Below are 22961 nucleotides of genomic sequence, written 5' to 3'. Positions count from 1 at the left end.
CCCACAGCACTATGTTCTCACAGCCCAATGGTCCCACAGCACTATGTTCTCACAGCCCAATGGTCCCACAGCCCAATGGTCCCACAGCCCTATGTTCTCACAGCCCAATGGTCCCACAGCACTATGTTCCCACAGCCCAATGGTCCCACAGCCCTATGTTCCCACAGCCCAATGGTCCCACAGCCCTATGTTCTCACAGCCCAATGGTCCCACAGCACTATGTTCCCACAGCCCAATGGTCCCACAGCCCAATGGTCCCACAGCCCTATGTTCCCACAGCCCAATGGTCCCACAGCACTATGTTCTCACAGCCCAATGGTCCCACAGCACTATGTTCCCACAGCCCAATGGTCCCACAGCCCAATGGTCCCACAGCCCTATGTTCCCACAGCCCAATGGTCCCACAGCCCTATGTTCCCACTGTGATGGCTCCTAGGCCTTAAGACCTATTAAGTCCCTTTGGTTGCTGGGATCTGGGGATTGGCTAATAAGGACTGATGATTGACACCTGAAGGAACTGATTGCTCACATGTCCATAAATAGGAGTGCCTGGGCAGTCACTCTTCCTCTCTTCCTCTCTCCCTCCTTAAGATTGCTTGGTTTGTTTGAACTTTGGGTTGAGTTACTTTTGCTTTCTAACATTGCTACACACAAATTCATACACTACACACATTACTGATAAACTGATAGCACGTTTACCTTTGTTTATTTAAATAAATTTGATTTAATCGAGCAAACGTGTGTTCTCCACATTTTGTCATACCTTTGAGCCAGGTCATGACATGGGGGCTCGTCCGGGATCCCGTCACACCACATTTCTAAAATTTTCATTTTCACTGAAGATTAGGCCATATGTCCCCCCAGCCCTATGTTCCCACATTTCTAAGATTTTTCTTAAAATTAGGCCCTATGTTAGGGTTAGGGTTACATTCCATCTGTAGTCCATTGCTACTGGATAATAGGTTGTGTGTAACTGGCTACCAAATGGGGAGAAATGGGGATAAAATCTGATACAAATTTATGAAAAAGGAAATGTGTGAACATAGGGCCTAACTTTGGAAAAAAATCTTAGAAATGTGGGAACTGTGGAAACATAGGGCCTAATTTTGAAAAAAATCTTAGAAATGTGGGAACATAGGGCTGTGGGAACATAGGTACACTCCCCCTTTAACATGAGGAATGAAAGGTGGAAGGTAAACTCACTGTCATCATCCCATCCATCATTCCAGTCTCAGCTTTGGAGGGAGCCTGCAGTCGCTCCATGGCCCACCTCTCCACCACCGAGGCCACCGGAGGGCTGTCTATGTTGAGCAGTCTGAACCCCGTCATGTTGACCCCGCTGTAGCGGTAGGGCTCCAGGTCGAGGGAGAACAGGTCCTGTAGAAGTGCAACATCATCAGTGCAGAATGAATGTGATTCTGCTTAGAAATACCCAAAAAGTAGATTACAGTGGAGTTACTCGGCAAGCATGAAAGGACACTTGATTAAAACAGTGGGAGAATATACAGTATAATAGCATGGAATTATGCCAAGGGCACTGAAAACACCCAGCAATCTTATCATAAAACACAGATGTTTGAGTCCATCTGCATAATCTTTGCATAACAGGATCTCTAGGTGAATACACACATCTAAGCGTGCGTAGGATAAAAGGACACTTGATTAAGACAATGGAACCGGGTAATTACGTGGCATGTTACCAACCTGCATATCCATCAGGTTTTACAATCCAGTTTCAAAGTGAATCCCGAGAGTCCAAATTCCCGTGCACTTACGTTAAATAAAAAACAACCTTCGTGTGTTCTTGAGATGTAGAAATTTAGATAGCAGTTGTCCTTACCAGTGTGGTGAAGAAGAAGTGGTAATATTCAGTCATCATCCCCATGGACAAGATCTAAACAGGATGAGAAATGATGGACTAAACATCTAGTTCTTCTCCAGCCAGCATACATCATCTGTTCCTTCCCTATCCAACCACATCTATACAGTGGTGTAGTCTAATGTATCGTAGTGGGTATACTGTACTGTATATGTATGGGCCTATATATATGGGCCAGAATGGGCCTTTTGGGGAGCATTTCATAGTGGGGGGTCTGGGTGTCCTCCCCCAGGGAAGTTTTGAGCATCAACACCTTCACTTCCTGCATTCTGACACACGTTTATGCACCAATTTGCGGTGGAAATCCCTTTATTTAGCCTATGTGAAGAAGAAAAACATAGATGACAATTCTAAATATATCCAAATTATAAAGCAAAGTATGTTGTTGTGTGTAATATGGAATATGGGTATATGGAAATCCTGGAGCTTTCTTAGTGGGTATACTGTGTATACCTGCGTATCACGTAGACTACATCACTGCATCTAGACCAAGACACTCTTGCAAATTACACATCCCACCCATTTTCTGAATTGCCTCATTTTGTATTGTTTACATGGTTAGCATCAACAATTAACCGAGTGAGTATATGTCACAATTTGCTCATGTTAGCGTTGTGTTACCAATTCATCTTCCGTGCAGCTTTTGGTTCTAAATGTGTATGTCTGGCTCAACAACGGGCTCTGCTTGGATATGGAAATGATCATGGGATTTCTGAAGGGGATAGAATTAGACTTATCTTGCACATAGTGGATATTAAACTGGAAGCAATACAGAAAGTACTCTCCACTGAAAAATTCAAATTGGATTTCTGACAGAACATTGCATTTTGGGTGTTGAGTTATGAATTAATCCCTGAGGACAGTGTGTAGACTGCATGCTGGTAGATGTGTGTTATTCACCTGCTTGAGAACATCAGCTGATGTTTGGTAAGAGCAGTCAAAGATGACGTAGAACTCCTTCCCTTTCTTCATCTCTTTCAACAGAGGACGTGCATCTTTACTTCCTGTTGGCAGCTGGCGGATCTTGATTTTAATGCTGTATCTGGATGGAGCTTTGATCAACTCTTGCAAACGAATCAGTCCTTAAATTAAAAGAAGACAAGAAGACCATTATTAGGATCACAAACATAACCAAAGCCCCCCGTCTGGAGACATTTAACTATAGTTCTCGAAATAAAAAGGTTATTTGTGGTGTAATGGAAGAGAGACTATGTAATTAAAACATAATCAGCTTTTAATTGTGTTTGAGTGCTCAATGAAATGCCTCTGCTTCAGTGTCTGCATGCAGTCTCAACGTATAGCCTAATACATTTTCTTACACAGCTGAGGTGCTTTTTCTAAAGACATTAAAGTGCTCATATTATGCTTTGGGGCGTTTTCCCTTGCCTTTATTGTGTTATATATCTTTTTTGCGCACGTTATAGGTTTACAAAGTGAAAAAGCCCAAAGTCCACCCCAAAGGGACTTACTATCTCCAACAGAAAACACTGTTCACAAACTGCTCCAAACAGCTCTGTTGTAGTCCAGCCTTTACTTCAGAGACAGACGTGGTCACTTTGGAACACACCTTATAATGCTCGCCTAGCTGCTAGCATGGCACGCCCTCATACTCTGCTTCTGACTGGCTAGTAGTCCTTACCTAGGTACTGTCAGGGCACGCCCTCATACTCTGCTTCTGACTGGCTAGTAGTCCTTACCTAGGTACTGTCAGGGCACAAAAAAAATGTTCTATTACATTTGGTCATGTTCTCAAACTCAATTTGGAGTTGAATTTTATTTTATTTTATTTTCAGTCAACGGAAGTGCTAGCACAAACTGTCATGTCACTATTGATGCTAGCTTGACGAATTCAATATTGCAGTTCTCCTTCATGACCACAGGAGGGCGACAAACACTCAATTCTAAATGCATATATATATATATATATATATATATATATATATATATATATATATATATATATATATATATATATATATATATATATATATATATATATATATATATGTTAAGCTCATTTGTATTGTGTTCCTACCTCGGGTTTCTTGTACTGCTCAATGCTAATTTTTAAATCTTATTTTATATCTGTTCACTGCCCTCCAGTGGTCACAGTGAGGAATTGCGGCATATTTAACTCGACGATATTGCAGACCTGATAGTTACCTAAACTTTCGGCTTTCAAAATAAAAAATTCAAATTAGGCTGGTGTAGGTAAGCACTTGTCTTTAACTACTACTACGATAATAGGGATGGTGTGCTCGAGCGCAGTATTTATGACGATGATGATGTTGACGACTGTTTGTAATAAACAGTAGAGGGCACCAATACGCCATTGCAGCGTCCAGTGTGCTCAATCCAAAGAAGAAGAACGTTCTACTCGGCACGCAATCAAGACTTGTGCTTTGAAAGTCATTAACGTTTAATCTGTTTTTTTTTTTTTTTAAATACAGTCTATGGTTTTTTCGAGCTAAAAATCACTAGCATATACTTTGGTCATCAGGAACTAAGCCAACTTAGCTAAATTTGCTCGGTAAAGTTGGCGGATGCCAGTTTATGAGCCAGAAAAGAAGGCTTTGCTCCATTGAGACAGCAATGGCGGGAGATTTGACGCTGCAATGGATGTCCCGGCGGACATTGCGGTCAAATGCAATTTATAATCACAATTTCGAACGAGACTGGGTAAAGACATTGGCCATCAAAACCAAACGTGCTGCTGTGGAGTCTGGCCTGCTGACAGGACACCAAGTCAAAGAAGAAGCTCTTCTAAAGGTAAGACCCATGTTTTAGGTAGCTGTAGATGCAGTTTAGTGTCCCAAATTCCGATACCGTGTCCTTAATTATGAACCTGCTAAACCACCTGTGCTGTTTAACGTGCACGTGACAAGTTTGCTGCTCAAAAAGTCATTAATTGAGTCATTTTTATGTTTTGTTGCAAATGTGAATTATTTACAAACGAAAAAAATGGCAGGGCGACCCCGTTCTTCGGAAACGATTGTGTGGCAAATGAGGCCAAATGTTTTCCCGGCACTAATACACACACAGTTGCCACCGTTTACAGTGTAGCCTAAAGAAATCATGATAGGCCTACTTGCCTAACCCCCACCCCTCAAAACGTTTATTTTTTTATTTTTTAATAAACACTACGGCGCTTTTCCGGCCGCTCCCCGACCCAGTCACGAACGGCTCTGCTGAAATTTGCCACCCGGACGCGAGGGCCCGGGGCGGGCTACTCCAGACCAACCGGAGCACTGGGCGCATGGGTATCGCTACATCTGGGAGGGATTCTGACTTAAAGGTGTTCAGTCAGATGGTAGCTTTATGGTAGCTTTGGGACACTCAGTTTTTTGGAAAAAATAAATAAACTAACCTGTCTCAAATAAGACCCTCATTATTTGGGACATTCAGTTTTTGGAGAAAAAAAATTGGGACACTAAACTGCACGTATACCCATGTTTCATTACCTCTCTATAGTTTGCTTCAGTTTGGAGACTGGATATGCTTCTTTTTTATTAACATTATCTCTGTGACATTTCTTTTACATGGCCATGCCATTTTGCTGTGTAGCCTAATGTTGCTCAGTGCTTGGTGTGACAGGGTTTCCTGTAGGTGTGCTTAGATTCTGTGAGTGCAGTTGTTCAAGGCGTTGCAGTTGTGATAGGCAGCAGTCATTTGAAGAGTGATCTTACTGGAACTACACATGAGAAGTTTGGTGTTGTGGGAGGATTTTCATTACAGGTTTCTATGCAGCCATTTCAGCTTCAGGCCTAATACTGGCCTCCAGTGTGACTACAGCATACAGGACTTTGTGCAGTGGTGCGAGGAGTCACACCTTCAATTGAACTTATCCAAAACAAAGGATATGTACATTGATTTTGGTAAAACTCCAGGATATGAGGCCATAACTATAAATGGTGAACTATTGGATCAAGTAGAATCCTATAGCTATCTAAGGACAATTATTAAATTATAATTCAATTTCCAGGAGAACTGTGAAGCTGTCTGTAAAGTGTAAAAAAAATAAATAAAAAAAAATAAAAAAAGACAACAGCGTCTATACTGCTTGAGAAAATTGCACCAATTTTAGACAAGACCATGATGACATTATTTTATCATGCCTTTTATTGACTCCATCATATCTTTCGCCTTAGTGTCATGGTTTGGGTGTGTCTCAGTTAAGCACAAGAATCGCCTAAATCAAATTTGTAAGATGGACACACAAGCTGACTGGTGAGTCCCAGCCGCACCCCACATCCCTGTATGCTAAACAACTACAGCGGATAGCTATGGCCATCTCAGAAGATAGCCTACACCCTTTGAATAGGGTTCATTCCAGTATCTGCCCTCTGGACGGAGGCTATCAGTCCCTGGTTGTAGAACTACAAGATTTAAAAAACCAGCAGCAATCCCTCTGTTGAACAAACTGTAGAATGACTTGCACACAACGCACAAGCACCTTGGTCATGTACCAGCTGTAGAATTTCTGCATGTAACTGCATAAGTCAATGTGGTCATGTACTGTTTTTTTTTTTTTTTTAATCCATGTTTTACTATATGTTTTAATGTTCTGTGTGTTGCATGTTATGTGGTGGTCTACAAAGTTGTAAGGGTGTCCTGCCTCTGAGACTGTAAACCTAGTTTACCTACAGCTACTGATAAAGTGACCTGACCTGTATCAGTTGGCACATGGGGATGTCTGTACAGTTGCAGGTCAATTTGGCATATTATTACAGTAAATCTGTGGTGTAAACCATAGTGATTTAGTCTAAACTATAGTACTTTGCCATACTCTGTTAATCTCTTTCATGACATATCGTACTAGGCTAATAGTTACAGTGAACATTAACATGAATTGTGTAAACAATTATTGATTTTAAACTAATTGTCAGTTGTTGTTTTTTTATGGTTAAACTGTTAATTTAGTCCATTAGATGTTGAATGAAAATGAATAAAAATATTGCAAAATGTCTCTCACAATTTCCCAGATCTCAGTCTATCATGCTCAAGTAGCTTTTTTTTGTCTGACCAACAGTTAAAAAAACAAACCAATTATTTGAGGACAGTGGTTTAAAAACAAAGAAAAGCAGATAATCCTTACGTTTTTAAAAAGTGGAAATGTAGAGTGTAGAGTCTTTTGGCATTTTTGATTAATCTATTAATCAAATCTATTGATCTGTAAACCTTTTTAACAATACATATACAGTAAATCTACGCTGCACAGTCGGTGGCTGTGGCTAAGTGGTAGAGAGGTCGCCTGCCAATCGGAAGGTTGGTGGTTTGATCCCTGCCCCTGCAGTTGTGCCATGCCAAAGTGTCCTTGGGCAAGACACTGAACCCTGAGTTGCCCCCGATGCTGTGCCATCGGAGTGTAAATGTGTGTGAGTGTTTATCTGATGAGCAGGTGGCACCTTGTACGGCACACTCGGCCACAGTGTATGAATGTGTGTGACTGGTGAATGGTTCCTGTACTATGTTAAAGCGCTTTGAGTAGTCGTTAAGACTAGAAAAGCGCTATATAAAAACAGTCCATTTACATTTAATCCATAATATTGATTCCATATTATTTTCACTATTTTTTTTAATTAATTCATTGTATCACAGCTATAATCGATGCCACCTTCACAACCTATTAGCTTTACGACAGAAAGGAACCTTCAAACACAGTTTTGCACAGAAAGTGTGTCTGTTAAGGCCTTGACCAACCAGATTATGGTTAAGACCAACCAGTCTGGCGAGGTCAGTGACTCCAGTCTGTTCGGCGTGTACCGTGCTGTCGTCAGTCGGAGGAGCCGTCTGCTTTAATTTGGGCCGATTTGACTTGTTGAATCGGAAGGCGGGAAGTCGGCCTCTATGGCCAATCTGATTGGTGGACAGCTAACCCGGAAATGACGAGAGGGATGAGCCTGACTGATGCCTCTCAAAATCTGACAAATCTTTTAAACTGACCTCAATCTGACATGAACACAGATTCAGCAACTGAATTTGACCCGTTTTCAAAGTTTCTATATCGGAAATTTGGGCTTTCTGTGGTATTAAATCATATAAAATGAGGTTTCTTGACCATGAATTCAAAAAAATAATTAGTAAAACTAGCGATAATAAGTTGGTGTAAGTGATGTACTGGTGGTAGTGGAGAAAAGCGACAAATGTTGAAAAAAAAAGTGCAGAAAAAGCGGAAGAAACGTCAAAAGCGTCAGAAAAATAGCGACAAAAACTGTTTGTTTTGACCTGGGTGGACAACAAGTGCATGGTCCACGGGAAGACAACACGAGGGTTAAGCTTCTTAACTTAAAAAAATGGAGGTCCTTCCATCCTACCAATAACCCACTTTAACTTCAGTGTTCAGGTTCCACACCTTCATGTGGTTATACTCTATCACGTGTACAGTTTTAACCCATGTCAGTGTTTCCCATAGGTTTGTGGATGACCCTGGTGCGTGTATGGTTTTTCAATAAATAAATAAAATGCAATTTTGCTTCATTTTGGATTATTATTATTATTATTATTATTATTATTAGCTGTTAGCTGTGTCTAAAACGTTGGAAAAGCCAAAGCAGATAATAAATAAAACTCAAAAAGCTTAAAGATAAACTTGCTAAAGAAGTCCACTAGGGACCAACTACAATTATTAAATCTGACATCTGCATTCGTTGGGCTTAGGTGGTGCCCCAAACAGCTAATCTAATGGTAGGGGAAACCCTGCATGTACTAACGTAACCACCAAATCCCACATTTGTGTAAATTAGAGCCCGACCGATAAAGGATTTTTAAGACCGATACAAATATTTGGTAATTTAAAAATCTGATATTCCAATATATATATATATATATATATATATTATTATATAATAATATATATATATATATATATATATATATAATAATAATCCAGAAACGCGTAAAAACAGATTTCCCTAACATTAGTTATTTAGGAGTCCTCATTAAAATAATATGATAAAGCAGTTTAAAAATAAACTTGTTTGTTTTATTGTCATAACAGAACAGAGGACCATCAAAATATATTAAAGTTCTGATAAATAAAATGTATACAAATACAAACTTAACCCTTGTGTTGACTTCGGATCAAATTGACCCGTTTAAAATTTTTGTTATCAGAAAAAATGGGACGTAGAAATAAGCGCTGAAAATGTGTCGAAGAAAGATTTTACAATTTTAAAACGTTGGAAAAAGCAAAAACAAACGGTTTCAAAAGGTGTCGAAAGGTTGACGGGAAGACAACACAAGGGTTAAGATATGAAACGAAAAGTGGTGGGCAAACTATGCAACGCCAACACTCAGAACATGGTTGAAGGGTGCTTTGAATATTCATTTATCAGAATCATTTACTTGTCATTATAAATGATTCTGATGAATGAATATTAAAAAATAAAAATCATTTATCAGCCATTATAGATACAGATTTCTTTTTTTTCTTTTTTTTTTAAATGCCTAATATCGGCGGGCCGATATATCGGTCGGGCTGTAGTGTAAATGCACTCACGTGGCCATTACTTTTATGCATGATATCAGTGGACACTTCACGTTTGTGTGCTACCTATGTTTTAATCAGTTCTGACACATTCGGCTGCTAATGTGTTTTAATGCTGGACTGGTTGGACTCACCAGTTGCGTCCTCGTAGACAACAGTGACCGTCTTCCACTTGTAGTACTGCACTATGTCCAGCACAGCTCGGCTTATGGAGGTGTATTCAGGATAGAGATTAATGAAGAAGCTGTCTCTGTTGTCCACTGAGGGGTGTTTCCAGCGGGTCTGGATGTGAGGGACTTCCAGGGCGTTACAAATAGACTGGACCGCGCTGACAGATGAGCTGTGAGAGGGGCCAAAAACGGCCCCAACACCCAGAGCCAACTGGTCGCAGGCTGAAGTAATAAAACAGAGTGGGGAGAGAGAGAAAATAACAAATGACCAACAGGAGAGACACAATCTCTTTTATTGATTCTTCAACACAAAAAGTTTCTCAAAATTCAACAACATTATGCTTACCTCTTCTCGAGGCCTCAAAACTGTCAAATAGGTTTATTCTCTGGATGTCATAGGTCAATGTGGTGTTTGGCATTAAGGTCCGGTTCCTGTTTATGTTGGTTACTGCGAATTTAAAGGCCAGTTCTTCAACACTAATGGGCTCATTCTCAAGCGTCTCAAAGATGCCGCCTGTATGAAGAGAAGAAACAGTGGAGGTGAGAGCATTAGCCAAATCACACCGAAGAAAAGCAGAAAAGTTATTGATTGAATGGTCTAGAATAGATCGACGGAAGCACGTGTCCAGGAAAAGCCTGGCATTCATGCGCCGCAAGGTAACCACAACAACTTCCGAGCTGGCAAGCTAAAAATGGCAGGTTTTAAAGAAAATTTGGATCGTGCAACAAGGCAGACCTGCTTGGTTCTTTCAGTGAATGATTACAGATAGGCTAGATGGATTTACAAAATAATATGTTTATTGCATTTCCTCTCTAACTAGGACGTTTTGGGACAGATTGGTAGGATTGCTGTGGAGGAAGTACACCCCTAACCCTAATACACTGGTAAGAGCTAATGAGGTTTAACAGTGTATCCAGCTTACAACAGTTAACTTTATTCAATATTGTATGTGGAGTTTTCTTTTGCGGGGTGCAAATGTTCCACCAAAACAAGTTCCTTCCTGAGACTGGATTTAGCAAAGCCACCGTCGCTATGTCCGGAGCTTAGCACCGCCCAGGACGATTGTGATTGGTTTAAAGAAATGGGAACGACCCAGAACCTTTTTCCCACCTATCCCAGAATGTATGAATAGCCAGACTTTACTTCACAGCCCTGTGGAGATAGGTCTGGCAATGCGAGACTATTGATCAACTGACTGCACTCAGCGTAGTTGTTCACCTCCATTATAGCGTTTGAAGGTTACCATGACTGAATTCTGGCAGTTGCATAACATGGCCCAATTTGTTATGTACTTCTACCACATAATGCTACTCGGGGACCTAGTTGAGATGGCAGGATTTAATCTCATTCAGAGAAAAGCTTGTCCTTTACTGACTTCCCCCTATTTACATGGCCTAAATATCACAAGCTGACACAATGCTAGTGGGATGATTTTGTTAGGAAGACATGCCTCACCTTTGGTTTATTATAGACCAGATTCGCAGCTAGTCAAGTCAACTTCAATTTCTGCAATATGTGCCAGCCATAATATGTTTATCTCCAACCCACGGAGCAAAAAGTACAGGTACAGCAAGTATAAAGATAAAATATAAGTAATAATAAATACATTCTAAATAGTGAAAAAAGGCAAAACCAACTAGTATAGAAAAAAGGAAATTGATTTATCGAGGGACTAAACATAGCCAGTAATACATTATCATGGCAAACCATCCAACTTCCTTTTTCACAGTAATTCAGTCCAGTTCAACAGATGAAGCGCTGCACTCATTCACCTCAGTCATTTCCAATCTTTTTCACTGTGCTGCTCTAGACAGCAGTCACCTTAAATGAAATGATATTAAGTGTGTACCCACCAGCTTGTGATTTATAGTATCACATCATGAAGCCCCATAACATAATGTAATTTACTGTAAGGAGGTTAAGTGTTTCTGCTCCGGCTGCCAAAATACTGTTGCTATGAAGCGTTGTATTCCATTAAATCAGAAATTCTAATCATTTACTCTCTAAATACCTACATTTTATGTTTTCTTCTCTACAATTTTCTTTTTAGCTGATTAGTTGCCTTCTTTAGTTTGGACTTACTTATTTGGATGTGTACGTAACATGTAGGTTCTCTAGTAGAAGACAGGGAGGTTTCATTAATACCAGCATCTGTGACGTGGAAGTCCTATGAAGTGCTTCTGCCACTTGATAGGTAGGGTTGGGCACCGAACCCTTCCACTATGGAACTGGTTCCTACGCAAACGGTAGTATTGGGACCGGATTAGAATGCAAATTTCGGTTCCGACTGAAATATTTTCCCTCTGTCGCTCCAGACAACGGCAGACTCTATTTTTTTTTTTTTTTTTTTCTTTCTCCCTTCTTGCTCGCGGTGTGAAGAGTGTGTCCATGCTATTCTGCGACATGCACTCTACAATCCCTGCTGATAGACGGCTTTTTATACACCCTCCGAAACAGACGTAAAAATATCACACTTTCTCTGTAGTCTACCGTTAGCTAGCTACCGTAAATGTAGGCTACTTTTAAAATGCCATATTTTCCCTCTGGGCTCACCAAAACGGACGTGAAAGCATATTAACCATTCACTGACTGCACGTGATCGCTAGTAAACATTTAACACTTACTCTGCTAGTCTATCGTTCAGGACAAGAGCCTGTAGCCTGGTGGTGGGGGAGGCGGGACAGCCTCCCCAAATTGTCTTCCCTTTCAGACTCCTACCTGGGTGTGTACAGACCTCTTGGACACAGTCTGAGAGAGTTTTCTCCTGTGCAGGACCTGCCATAAGTGAGTAGAGGGGTCCTATGTTGCCATAGAAGGCAAATATGGTCATTTTTCTATAAAAGAACTGCTAAAGTTTGAAGCTGGTTGGCCAACTCAACATTTATTTTGTTGTTACTTGTTAATAGTGTAACTGTTATTTGTTAAATTATTGTATGTGTTAGGTGACTTAGGTTTACTTAATTTATATTTAAGTACTTTAAAACGTTAATATATTCAATTTAAATAATTTTCAATAAAAAAAAAAACTCCATAAAAAAGCCTTTTCTTTTATGTCATTTTTCAGTTTTTCAAGAATCGGTTTAGGAATCGGAATCGTTTTAAAAGTATCGGTTCGGAATCGTAAAAATCCAAACGGTACCCAACCCTATTGATAGGACTAAAGAATCAGTTTATTGTGAAATGTGGTGGCCAGTTTGTAATTCTGTCTGTCATTGTCCCCTTTTATATTGCAGTGTAAGAGACTCGGAGGCTAAATGACGCTGCAGTGGATTAACATTGTCCACTCTTTTTATTTAGAAACTGCACGATATACTGAAGTAAGACTAAACATTTTTCATTTACTAAAACATAATCATCAGCTGTTCCTCGTCATGTCTGTCTCTATAGTACCGTATTTTCCGCACTATAAGGCGCACCGGATTATAAGGCGCACCTTCAATGAATGGCTTATTTTAGAACTGTTTTCATATATAGGGCGCACCGGATTATAAGGCGCATAGAATAGAAGATACTGCAGTCAAACGTTTGACTGGGGTTGCGTTATGCATCCACTAGATGGAGCTGTGCTAAAGGGAATGTCAACAAAACAGTCAGATAAAGTCAAACTTTATTAAGCGTTCTGACAACTCTGTTCACTCCCTCCTTATAGCATTTAAATCTTAGTGGTCCGATTAAATAGCGATCGTCTCAACGTGGTCCCTGACATATTGTCATCGGCTTGTCCGCTTCCATTGGCCATATCAGAGGCAAACCTGAACGGATTGGCTAATATGAGCTACCAATCGAAAGCTTAGAAGCTAGGGAATGCGATGACGGCCACATCGATCATGTAGCAAGCTGGGCAGAGAAGCTAGCGGCGATTACAAGTGCGGAAATGGAAAACTGTTTCGCGTTTTTCCGTTGTGATTCGGCCAGAAACTTCAACATTGTGAGGCGAACAGATCGTTTTGGAATATAAAGCTTGGATATTACATTTCCTTGGACTCTTGTGGATTTATGAAAATCAAGTTTTAGGCAAAATACCACTTTGTTGCTGAAAGGACAACGAAAACATGTATGGATGCACTCTCGACACCTGCGCAGATTACGGCTGAATTGTTTTTTCTATTACTTTGTAACAGTTGTGTAACTGCTATAAATCATCTTATGCTTTGTATGTGGGCTTACATTAATCATTAGAGGCTAAGCTTTCAATTGGTGAGTCGCATGACTGTATATTTTGAAGTTTTAATGCTTTAAAGTTCTAAAAACGCGAATGAGTGGAAGTTTTATCGAGGTTACAGCACCGCAGTGTCCCGTCAACGGGGCAGTGATCCTTGAGAGGTTGATCCATATATAAGGCGCTCCGGATTATAAGGCGCACTGTCGTTTTTTGAGAAAATTAAAGGCTTTTAAGTGCGCCTTATAGTGCGGAAAATACGGTAATTATTTAAAGTACAAACTTGCACCTGAAAGCATCATAATGGAGCGCTTTTCAGAGCACGTCGTTTTGGAAATCTCTTACTGTGTGTATTATTTATAATATAATATTTTCCTGAGCCGAAGGTAACGTGTACAATTTACTTATTTTACCAACCTTTCAAAATCCGAAGATAATCCGTTTACAATAGATAAAATCATTTCTATCAATTGACTAATCAACTAAAGTAATCAAAGTAATCGTTTTAGATTCTCAGAAAATAATGACTACAAAATGTCAGAATATTGAAAAGGCGGTAACACTTTACTTGACACTGTCATGACACATGAACCCTAACTCTAACTCTCATGCGTTTTCCATTACATAGTACCTGCTCGGCTCGACTCTACTCGCCTGTTTTGGTTTTCAATTACGAAAAAAAGTCCCTGGTACCTGCTAATTTTATGGCGTTTTTCCATTACATGGTACCTGCTTGGCTCTACTCGGCTCGACTCGGCCGCGGTGCCCCGTCCTCTATTTTCCATTGCAGATTTAGTACCGCCTCATGCCTGAGGCGAGCGTGGCTGGCCGTCATAGCGACGCCGCTTGGTAGTGTTGCATTTCCCCCGACTCATTTCCTGGTTCTCTCTCCATAAACAACATGAAATCTCACTATTATGACGCTAGAGTAGGTACTCGCTCCGAAGCTAATCACAGTCACTCTCTCACTTCTCCCTGCTTCACCACGCACGCACGCACGCCGGCTCGACGCGCACAAGTATACACATCAGGCCACTTGCGTAGGCTACGGCTACTCTTGTTTCAAAAGAAGCTGGAGGCAGCAACAAAACCACCGCTGGCTAAACTATTTAAAAATGCCAGGTTTGTTCAGGACACCCCCGTCTGTCGCTAGCGATGCAGATTCTCTCTGACCAATCAGGAGTCTGAGGTTTTCACGTCCCCTTTTGGTATCTCCTCAGCTCGCTTGGTGGTACTAAAAAAAGTACCTGTTAGCAGGTACCAGGTACTTTTTTTTTCCGTACGGAAAACCAAAAAAGGCGAGCCTCCAGCTTCTTTTGAAACTAAATTTTTCTTGCCGAGAGTAAAAAACAACACCTTCGATGTTCTGTGTGTGTGTCGCGTTAGGTCACAGCAGTTTCCTGCGGCATCGCTATGACGACCAGCCGCGCTCACGTCAGGCATGAGGCTGTACTAAATCTGCAATGGAATGGACGGGGGCACCGCGGTCGAGCTGATTGGTTTCTTCTACGGTCTGTTTCTATACAGCGTGCAAGCTTTATGCGCATGCTCTGCCTTTTTTTCTCAGTTTTTGGTGGATTTCTGTAGCAGAAACAGCGCCACCTATAGGCCTGGAATATGAAGTGGCGTGTTGAGTCATTTACAAATGGATCTGTTTGGACGCAAACATTCTTGAAACGATGCCGGGGAAGGAGGGATTGTTTTGGTACGTGTGGACGTGGCCTTAATGACAGAAGCGTTGTCATAAACGTTTATGACTTGTTAATATTTATGACACGTTCATGACTGTCATGTCACTCTTGTAGATACCTTCAAGTAAAGTGTAACCGAAAAGGCACTTAACCTTATGACAAACCTAATAAACACATCTTTTAAAACAGCCTGTAACACTGCAACTGTCTGCTGCCTCGTCCGCCTCCTTTATAGAAGCTCCTTCAGTAGATGCGGTCGGAAAATGCCACTTCACATTTCATTATAATAACTTGCGATAGAATGAGGAGATAAACAATGACCAATGCTTTTAAAATGAACTGAGAACACACCTGTCCAAATTTAATTTCAAGATCCATTGCTCTTTAAAGCACATCACTTGTTATAGCTGGCTGTGTGTGCCAGGGCCACAGGGAGGGGGTAGTTTGTGAGTTGAGAAGATCATTCTTAAAACTCTTAATCCACCACGCTGCTCCAGAAAGATGAGGGTCTAGCATGCCATGGCGGCAATATGGACACATTACTCCATCTGGGCACAGCGCTACATACAAAGTTTTACATTTCAGTTACATAAAGCGCAGCATGAAAAGCATTAGGATTAAGGCCAAGAAAACATTGGATTGTCACTGGATTGTCACAGCCTGCATATACGGCGGTCAGACTCGTGTGACATTCAGTGTCCTTATCCTTGCTGGAAATGCCCCTGCACGTCGATTTCACCCAAGCCTTTCAAATGTAAATCATTTAAAACGTCTGGGCCTTCAGTGATAGGATTTCTGAAGTATTACATTCAGGGTTTAATGTTAGTTCTCAGCACATTGACATTCATGAGTGCAGACAGAAAAGAGGCTGGTTCTGAACAGTCAGGGTTAGTCAGTTACTTTATCCTAAAACAAATAAACTTGTTTATGCAGCAACCTTAATCAAAGACTGAAAGAAAGGTACTTTAAAAGCTCTGCCATTTTCAAAGTTGTTAATCAATAATTGCATTAACCATGAACACAAATCATGAAGATGCCATTTTGATGCTAAAATAATTTGCAAATGACCTCCCTTCAACACTGAGGCCACAGATGGCAATAGGTCATTGCACTCTCTAACTGTGTTTGAAGAGTTGCCTGTGAAATTGGGATTGATTTGGAAGGAGAAGGGGCCTTTAAAAAGCTCCCCTTGAGACCTTGATTGTGAATGACCTTTTTCTTTGGTATAGCATAGCCTCAAACCCCAAACTGAGAGAGCCTTGTCTGGACTCCCTGGTCACTAAAAGCGTGCTTGAAAGTGCCAATCCTAATTATGGTTACCAAGCCTCAGTGAGCAGCTGCTAGGACCTGTTAAAGTCCTTAATTCTTTCCACTGCAATATGAAATTTCCATTCCAAAATACAATAACCTTAATCCAAATTTGCCAAGAAAATGTATTCCATCTGGGTGTCTTTGATGTTTTCAAGATGCTTTTTTTTTCTTTTTTTTTTTTTATAGAAAGAGGAAATTAACAGTAGTTTTGCTGGCTGGATTTTTGCTTCAAGTACAGAGGCTGCAGCAAATATCACAGGCCATATTAAGGATTCAACAACAAAATAATCCTCTAGCAGCATCCCAGCATCATTTCCAATCAGCGATTTTGTTTTCCTCATACTTTAACAGGGTTGTGAACAAAAGATGGTGCAGTTTGTGCAAAAGGCAAAAATAGCTGCTGCTATTTAGAACATTTTTGCAGCTGACCTCAAATTATATGCATCCATTCCTATGCAAGAGATGAAAATGCAGCTCAAATATGTACTGGATGCATCTGCAAAGTCCATTACATGGCAAGTAATAAAAATGAACTAAGACAAAATAATGAAACATTTGGATGCCCAGATAGCTCATTTGGTAGAGCGGGTGCCCATATATAGAGGTTTACTCCTCGACGCAGCGGGCCCAGGTTTGACTCTGACCTGCGGCCCTTTGCTGCATGTCATTCCCCCCCTCTCTCCCCTTTAATGTCTTCAGCTGTCCTGTCAAATGAAGGCCTAAAAATGCCCCAAAAAATAATGAAACATTCAAAATGTGATACACTCACTCCCTAAAATTAAATAGTTAGCTTATGAATACAGCATTTATCAGTGGTTATTTATGTACAGTACAGGCCAAAAGTTTGGACACACCTTCTCATTCAATGTGTTTCTTTATTTTCATGACTATTTACATTGTAGATTCTCACTGAAGGCATCAAAACTATGAATGAACACATATGGAATTATGTACTTAACAAATAAGTGTGAAATAACTGAAAACATGTCTTATATTTTAGATTCTTCAAAGTAGCCACCCTTTGCTTTTTTGATAGCGCTGCAAACCCTTGGTGTTCTCTCAATGAGCTTCATGAGGTAGTCACCTGAAATGGTTTTACCTTCACAGGTGTGCTTTGTCAGGGTAAATTAGTGGAATTGTTTTCCCTTATTAATCAAAAAGCAAAGGGTGGCTACTTTGAAGAATCTAAAATATGACATGTTTTCAGTTATTTCACACTTTTTTGTTAAGTACATAATTCCATATGTGTTCATTCATAGTTTTGATGCCTTCAGTGAGAATCTACAATGTAAATAGTCATGAAAATAAAAAGGAAATGCATTGAATGAGAAGGTGTCCAAACTTTTGGCCTGTACTGTGTGTGTGTGTGTGTAAAGATATATATATATATATATATATATATATATATATATATATATATATATATGTTTTATATAATTTCCCCCCCTCCCCCATTACAGGCACTTTAAATTACTGCGTCCTCCAGAGAGAAATGACTGTAACATCATTGACAATCTTAAGCTCAACTCTATAAGCTTAAGTCATGAATAAAAACAGACCTATTACCAGCTGTCAGATAGTGGCAGCATCCGCTCACGTTTGGGTAGGTCACTGTGTTCAGACGCATATTTGGTTGGAAGGTTTCATATTTGAAATGAGCTATATAAACTATTTGCACACAACTTTTATTGTCAGCAAAAAAAAAAAAGTATTTTATTGCACTTTTTAGTGATTTATTTCCTCTTTTGAAGCTTGGTGGAAAGGCGCATTCCACACGGAGAGAAAACGTGCATCTCTCCTCGTTTCCGCCTGAGATTAGATCTTAAATTAATGTTTAAGGTATAGTGAGTTTCTTGATTTCCAGAGTGACGGCAGTTTGTCTGCAGCTCAGCATGAAGAGCGCAGTGCTGGTCCACATCAGCAAAACACTACTGAGAAATGTTTAGTGTTTCAAGTAGCTGGGCTCTTTGTTAAAAATGGACAACACACATTGATTAATACAGCTGAGATGGTTATACACTGTATCAGGAAATGACTGATCCATCTGTTAGCTTGGTTATTGTGCAACAGAGTACGAAAGCTCAGCTATAATCACTCAGTTTTTATCTTGACCACCATCGACCATCCAGACATCTGGAGTGAACCAAACTCTACTTAATTTCTGGAAAATTGGTTTCAAATTAGCTTATATATCCATGTGGTTAAAAAACTGAAGCAGGACATAATCAGTCTTATCTCTACATGCATTTTCAATTACCCCACAAAATTGTACAGTATGTGCATATCACCAGGAAAATAATTTAAATGTCTCTACCCCAGGCTTTAACATTTGTAGTCCAATGAGATTGCATCAAGATTGTACAGAGCGGCATTTAATGATTTCCGTTTGCCGTTCATGCAGACATGTTTTAAGTTAAAGGCAAGGATGGTAACTATTTCCAACGTACACTTTTTGATATGTTGTTTGAAATGGTCTTTACACCCCAACAGCAATAAATAACTTATGGGCTCTGAAAAAGGAGCGAAAAAGATCGGTCATCTATAGCTTAATCCTGTAAAAACTCCCACCAATCATAGCCTCGCGGTCCGCTAGGAAAGAACCAATGAAATGCCTACTTGCCCCGCTGCACGTACTCTACCCCTCCCGTGTACTAGCCTGAGCTTAATTTGTGTCGTCGCCGCATTGATAACAGTAGTCATGTTTGTTTAAAAAAAAAAAAATGAGACAATGAGTGAATGAGACATAAAGTAAAATTGCGGTCCTTTCTCCGCTCTGCTCTGAAGCAGCGACGCAGCGGTGCACATCTGTGTGTTTAGGGAGCCCCGAGGGCAGAGGGAGGGCTTAGACGGAGCCCCGAGGAGATGTTACTTTCAAATCTTACTAGCTTTTCAACATTGCCAACTAGGGCTGCATAATTTGGAGAAAAAGTCATATTGTGGTTTACAATACTGTGATTGTGATGGTATCATGAATCTACTTGTTTTAATTATCTTAATTAGAAGAGATTATATAAGCAAAATGCACTAAATACTGAAATTTTGAATTGAGTATCGCTCAACTTGAACATACAAAGTTAAACGATCATAATGAGAACTTTTTTAAAAAGTGCCATAGGGCTGGACGATTAATGGAATATTTTCGACATCGGAATTCTGAAGCGGTTATTGACGTATTTTTCACAGGACGATAATTTCAATAATTTATTCCCGTTGATGGGCCTACTTTCTCCTTTAAAAACATTCTACCGCGTGTGTAGTCATGTGACTTCGCCCGGACCAGTCAGCCGCATGGAAAGCATAATGGAGAATAACTCAAACACAGAGTCTGAGTCATCTGGAAACATTTTGGCTCCAGAAAAGATGATTTAGAACAACATGATTTGGGTATCATTCATTTAATGTTATTGAGGTAAAATGTGCATGTCTTAATAACTTAATACTTTACCAAATTAAATAGGAAAAACTAACTTTTTGAAATAGACATTTTTGCTTTGGTCAAACGTACAAATTAAATGGAACAATAAATGAAAAAAAAATACAAATTCTTATTCGAGAAGAATGAGAGGTGAGAATGGCAGGTGCGGTGAGTGACGTCCGTGTGTGATTGGTGAAGCAAGCGAGGAGAGCGACCGGTGAGCGGTGTTGGACTTAGCGTAGCGGCTATGTGAGACGAAAGCAAGAGGAAAAAGAGATAGCAAAGACAACGTAGAGTGACTTAGTGGAGAACAATAAAACAACAAGCATCTTAAGACACGGTGGCTTCATCTGTTGAAGGACGAATCCGGCGCAAAATTAACCTAGGGGTTATCAGTCGAACGACGTGCTTGAGCTACGTCACTGGTTAGACGGTGTTTGTCGTTCGACTGGTCGTGACTGTTTTCCCAAGATGGCGCCTGCCTGCATACGTGAACAGTACAGTCTTTCTAAACTATCTTTTTAATAAACTTTCTGTACACTTACAAAGTTCTCAATGCTTCGGTTTACCTCATTATGCTACCGTGGGAGTGTGGTGCTATTTTGAGCTTTGTTAGTGGCATAGAAATGGATTTATTTTTACTTTACCCGTGCCCTGACGACTAGCGTTATAAGCTAATTGGCGGTTTGCGCTAAAACTGGTCACATTCGATTAGCATAGGGTGACCAGACGTCCCGATTTGACCGGGACAGTCCCGATTTTAAGTTGCTTGTCCTGAGTCCCGACAAAAGCCTGTCGGGACGCTAAAATGTCCCGGTTTACACCAACCACTATGAAATTGTCCCGGTTAAACGGTTAAAATGCTGACAGCTAAACGGTGTAAAAGTGTGACTGTATTGTAGAGGATTCCAACAGCGGGATGTACAACAGTCTGCCGCTAAAGCTATGAGCTAAAAGACACAAACTAGCTAGCACTTGGTCACTGCTGTTGTCGCAAAAACTACACAGACGTGAATAAAGGTTGTGTTTACTTAAAACTGGTAAAACTCATGGTGCATTCATAGTTCTTGTAAAATACCCAATTCTCATCTGTTTTTGTCATTCAACAGCAATTTACTGGTGAAAGAAGTTATTGTTAAGTCATTACATTTTTAATAAATCATTTAAATTCCCTCCTTTTTTTTTGTGCTGATCCGAAAATTTAACCGATTTGTGACTCGTAACCGTGATCCGATCCAACTGAGTTTTGTGAATGAAGTAATGCACAAATCATGAATTAATTCATGCATTAATTCATAATTAATGTACCCTTCCCGTAAAGTGTTACCATAACTTTAGTTCAAGCCTGTGGCAGCAGTTCCAAATAATTCGTTTAGTGCCATGCAATGAAAAATACCTTTTCACAAGTTCAGTGGGTGCATTTTCTAAAAGAATGCTTTAATTCTGAAAAATAAAGTTGGTCCTCCACGAAACTCACGCAGTGTCTTTTAATATTATTTCTTAGATATGTAGGCTACATACCAAGAAAATTCATGAATATTAGCTGAGATACCCTATTATGTTGTGAGCAGTAGGCCTACGTGTGCCGTTGGCAAAATTGTGTCTAATCTTTCTGTGTCTTTGTCTGACCTGGGCTAGCACATCAAAAAATCGTGTGCATGCACGAACGCGCAAAGTGTTCCGGTTTTAGTTCCGGGAAATCTGGTCACCCTAGATTAGCATGAAAACATATCCCAGAGAACGGTCGACTCGATACTCATGTGTTATTAACCCCTAGGTTCATTTTGCGCTGGATTTCTCCTTAAGGCCGGTTACACACTGCAAGCTCCGCACAAGCGTGTCAGCCACGTGGCGTGTCCGTTTATATTTCGGCTCCCATGTTAACAGGTTAGAGCTTACACACTGCCGGCGTGAGACGTGCATCTCAGGCGCGGCTCGTGCCTGCTAGAAATAGAACCGACGCCTATTTTTCACGCGAGACGCGAGCGTGTTGGTAGTGTTTCCAGGCAAAATAGAATAGGAAAATATGTGTATATGTCATTTAGACACGAATGCACGTTAATAAATGACATCTTGATGTTTGAAAGTCTAGGTTTTGACATCAATGTAGATATAAATGTCATACAAAATTTTCAAATATTGCACCTGTCATACAGAACGAAATATTCTGTAACATATTTTGCAGTCAATACTGCAGACATTGTCTTGCTTTAATCAAATCAGTAGGCTATATATAAATGGTTGGATAGGCTAGGATAACAATGTAGTGTGTGTTCTGAGTGACGGTCCAACATCAGATAGGCTAGGCTATATAGGCTCTTTACAGCTACACAAAGTTGTTATAAACAGACAGCCCACTTACCCATTTATCAGAGTTTGAATCTGTCGGCACTATGTCCCGAGATCAGCCCTCCCTGTATCTAGCAGCAGGAGCAGCGCCGCGTCAGACACGCTTCTGGTGTGTAGGACACAGAAAAATCCACGCAGCTGAGACGCAGCAGAAACGCCACGCTCGCACGACGCGTGCAGTGTGTAACCGGCCTAAGACAGTCGGTGAAGTGAAGAGCGTTACAATGTGGAGACTGCAGAGCACACAGAGACTAGAGTGTCACGCACACAGCAAACCTTTTTGTTTACTTAAATCGAACAATTGTTGCGGTTATGTAATGGCACAAAGTGATATTGCGATGAGATTAATTGTGAAGCTCGATTACCAACCCTGCCTGTAAGCACCTTAAAATCATAGAATTGTCTAAGATACCTGGAAATAACCAGCTTTTATCGCAGTTCAACACAATATTTCGAAAATCCATCTCTTTGACTGTTGGAAAACCTTCAGCGCACCTGAG

General features: G+C 40.4%; 2 protein-coding genes and 1 long non-coding RNA gene across 4 annotated transcripts in view; 2 read left to right on the top strand and 1 right to left on the bottom strand.

Moving 5' to 3' along the window:
* Window positions 1-2987, top strand: part of LOC120544420 (transcription regulator protein BACH1-like) — a 32885-nt gene extending 29898 nt beyond the window's left edge. Inside the window, exon 7 of the mRNA XM_039778154.1 lies at window positions 2864-2987. The gene's annotated coding sequence lies outside the window, so the exon portion shown is untranslated. The remainder of the gene's footprint in view (window positions 1-2863) is intronic.
* Window positions 1-22961, bottom strand: part of LOC120544392 (glutamate receptor ionotropic, kainate 1) — a 43126-nt gene that overhangs the window by 16065 nt on the left and 4100 nt on the right. For both annotated transcript variants that reach the window (XM_039778103.1, XM_039778096.1), the window contains exons 2-6: window positions 9882-10049; window positions 9500-9757; window positions 2780-2961; window positions 1841-1894; window positions 1204-1377 (exon numbers count right to left, since the gene is read on the bottom strand). In XM_039778103.1, the coding sequence (XP_039634037.1) occupies window positions 1204-1377; window positions 1841-1894; window positions 2780-2961; window positions 9500-9757; window positions 9882-10049 (836 nt within the window). The remainder of the gene's footprint in view (window positions 1-1203; window positions 1378-1840; window positions 1895-2779; window positions 2962-9499; window positions 9758-9881; window positions 10050-22961) is intronic.
* LOC120544464 overlaps window positions 4037-22961 on the top strand; it is a 41573-nt gene continuing 22648 nt past the window's right edge. Inside the window, exon 1 of the long non-coding RNA XR_005636503.1 lies at window positions 4037-4648. This is a non-coding gene — a long non-coding RNA (uncharacterized LOC120544464). The remainder of the gene's footprint in view (window positions 4649-22961) is intronic.

This window comes from Perca fluviatilis, chromosome 2, assembly GCF_010015445.1.
Source record: "Perca fluviatilis chromosome 2, GENO_Pfluv_1.0, whole genome shotgun sequence".
Lineage (NCBI taxonomy): Eukaryota > Metazoa > Chordata > Actinopteri > Perciformes > Percidae > Perca > Perca fluviatilis.
The sequence above is the reverse complement of the archived record's forward strand: the minus strand, read 5'-3'. Positions and strand labels throughout refer to the sequence as shown.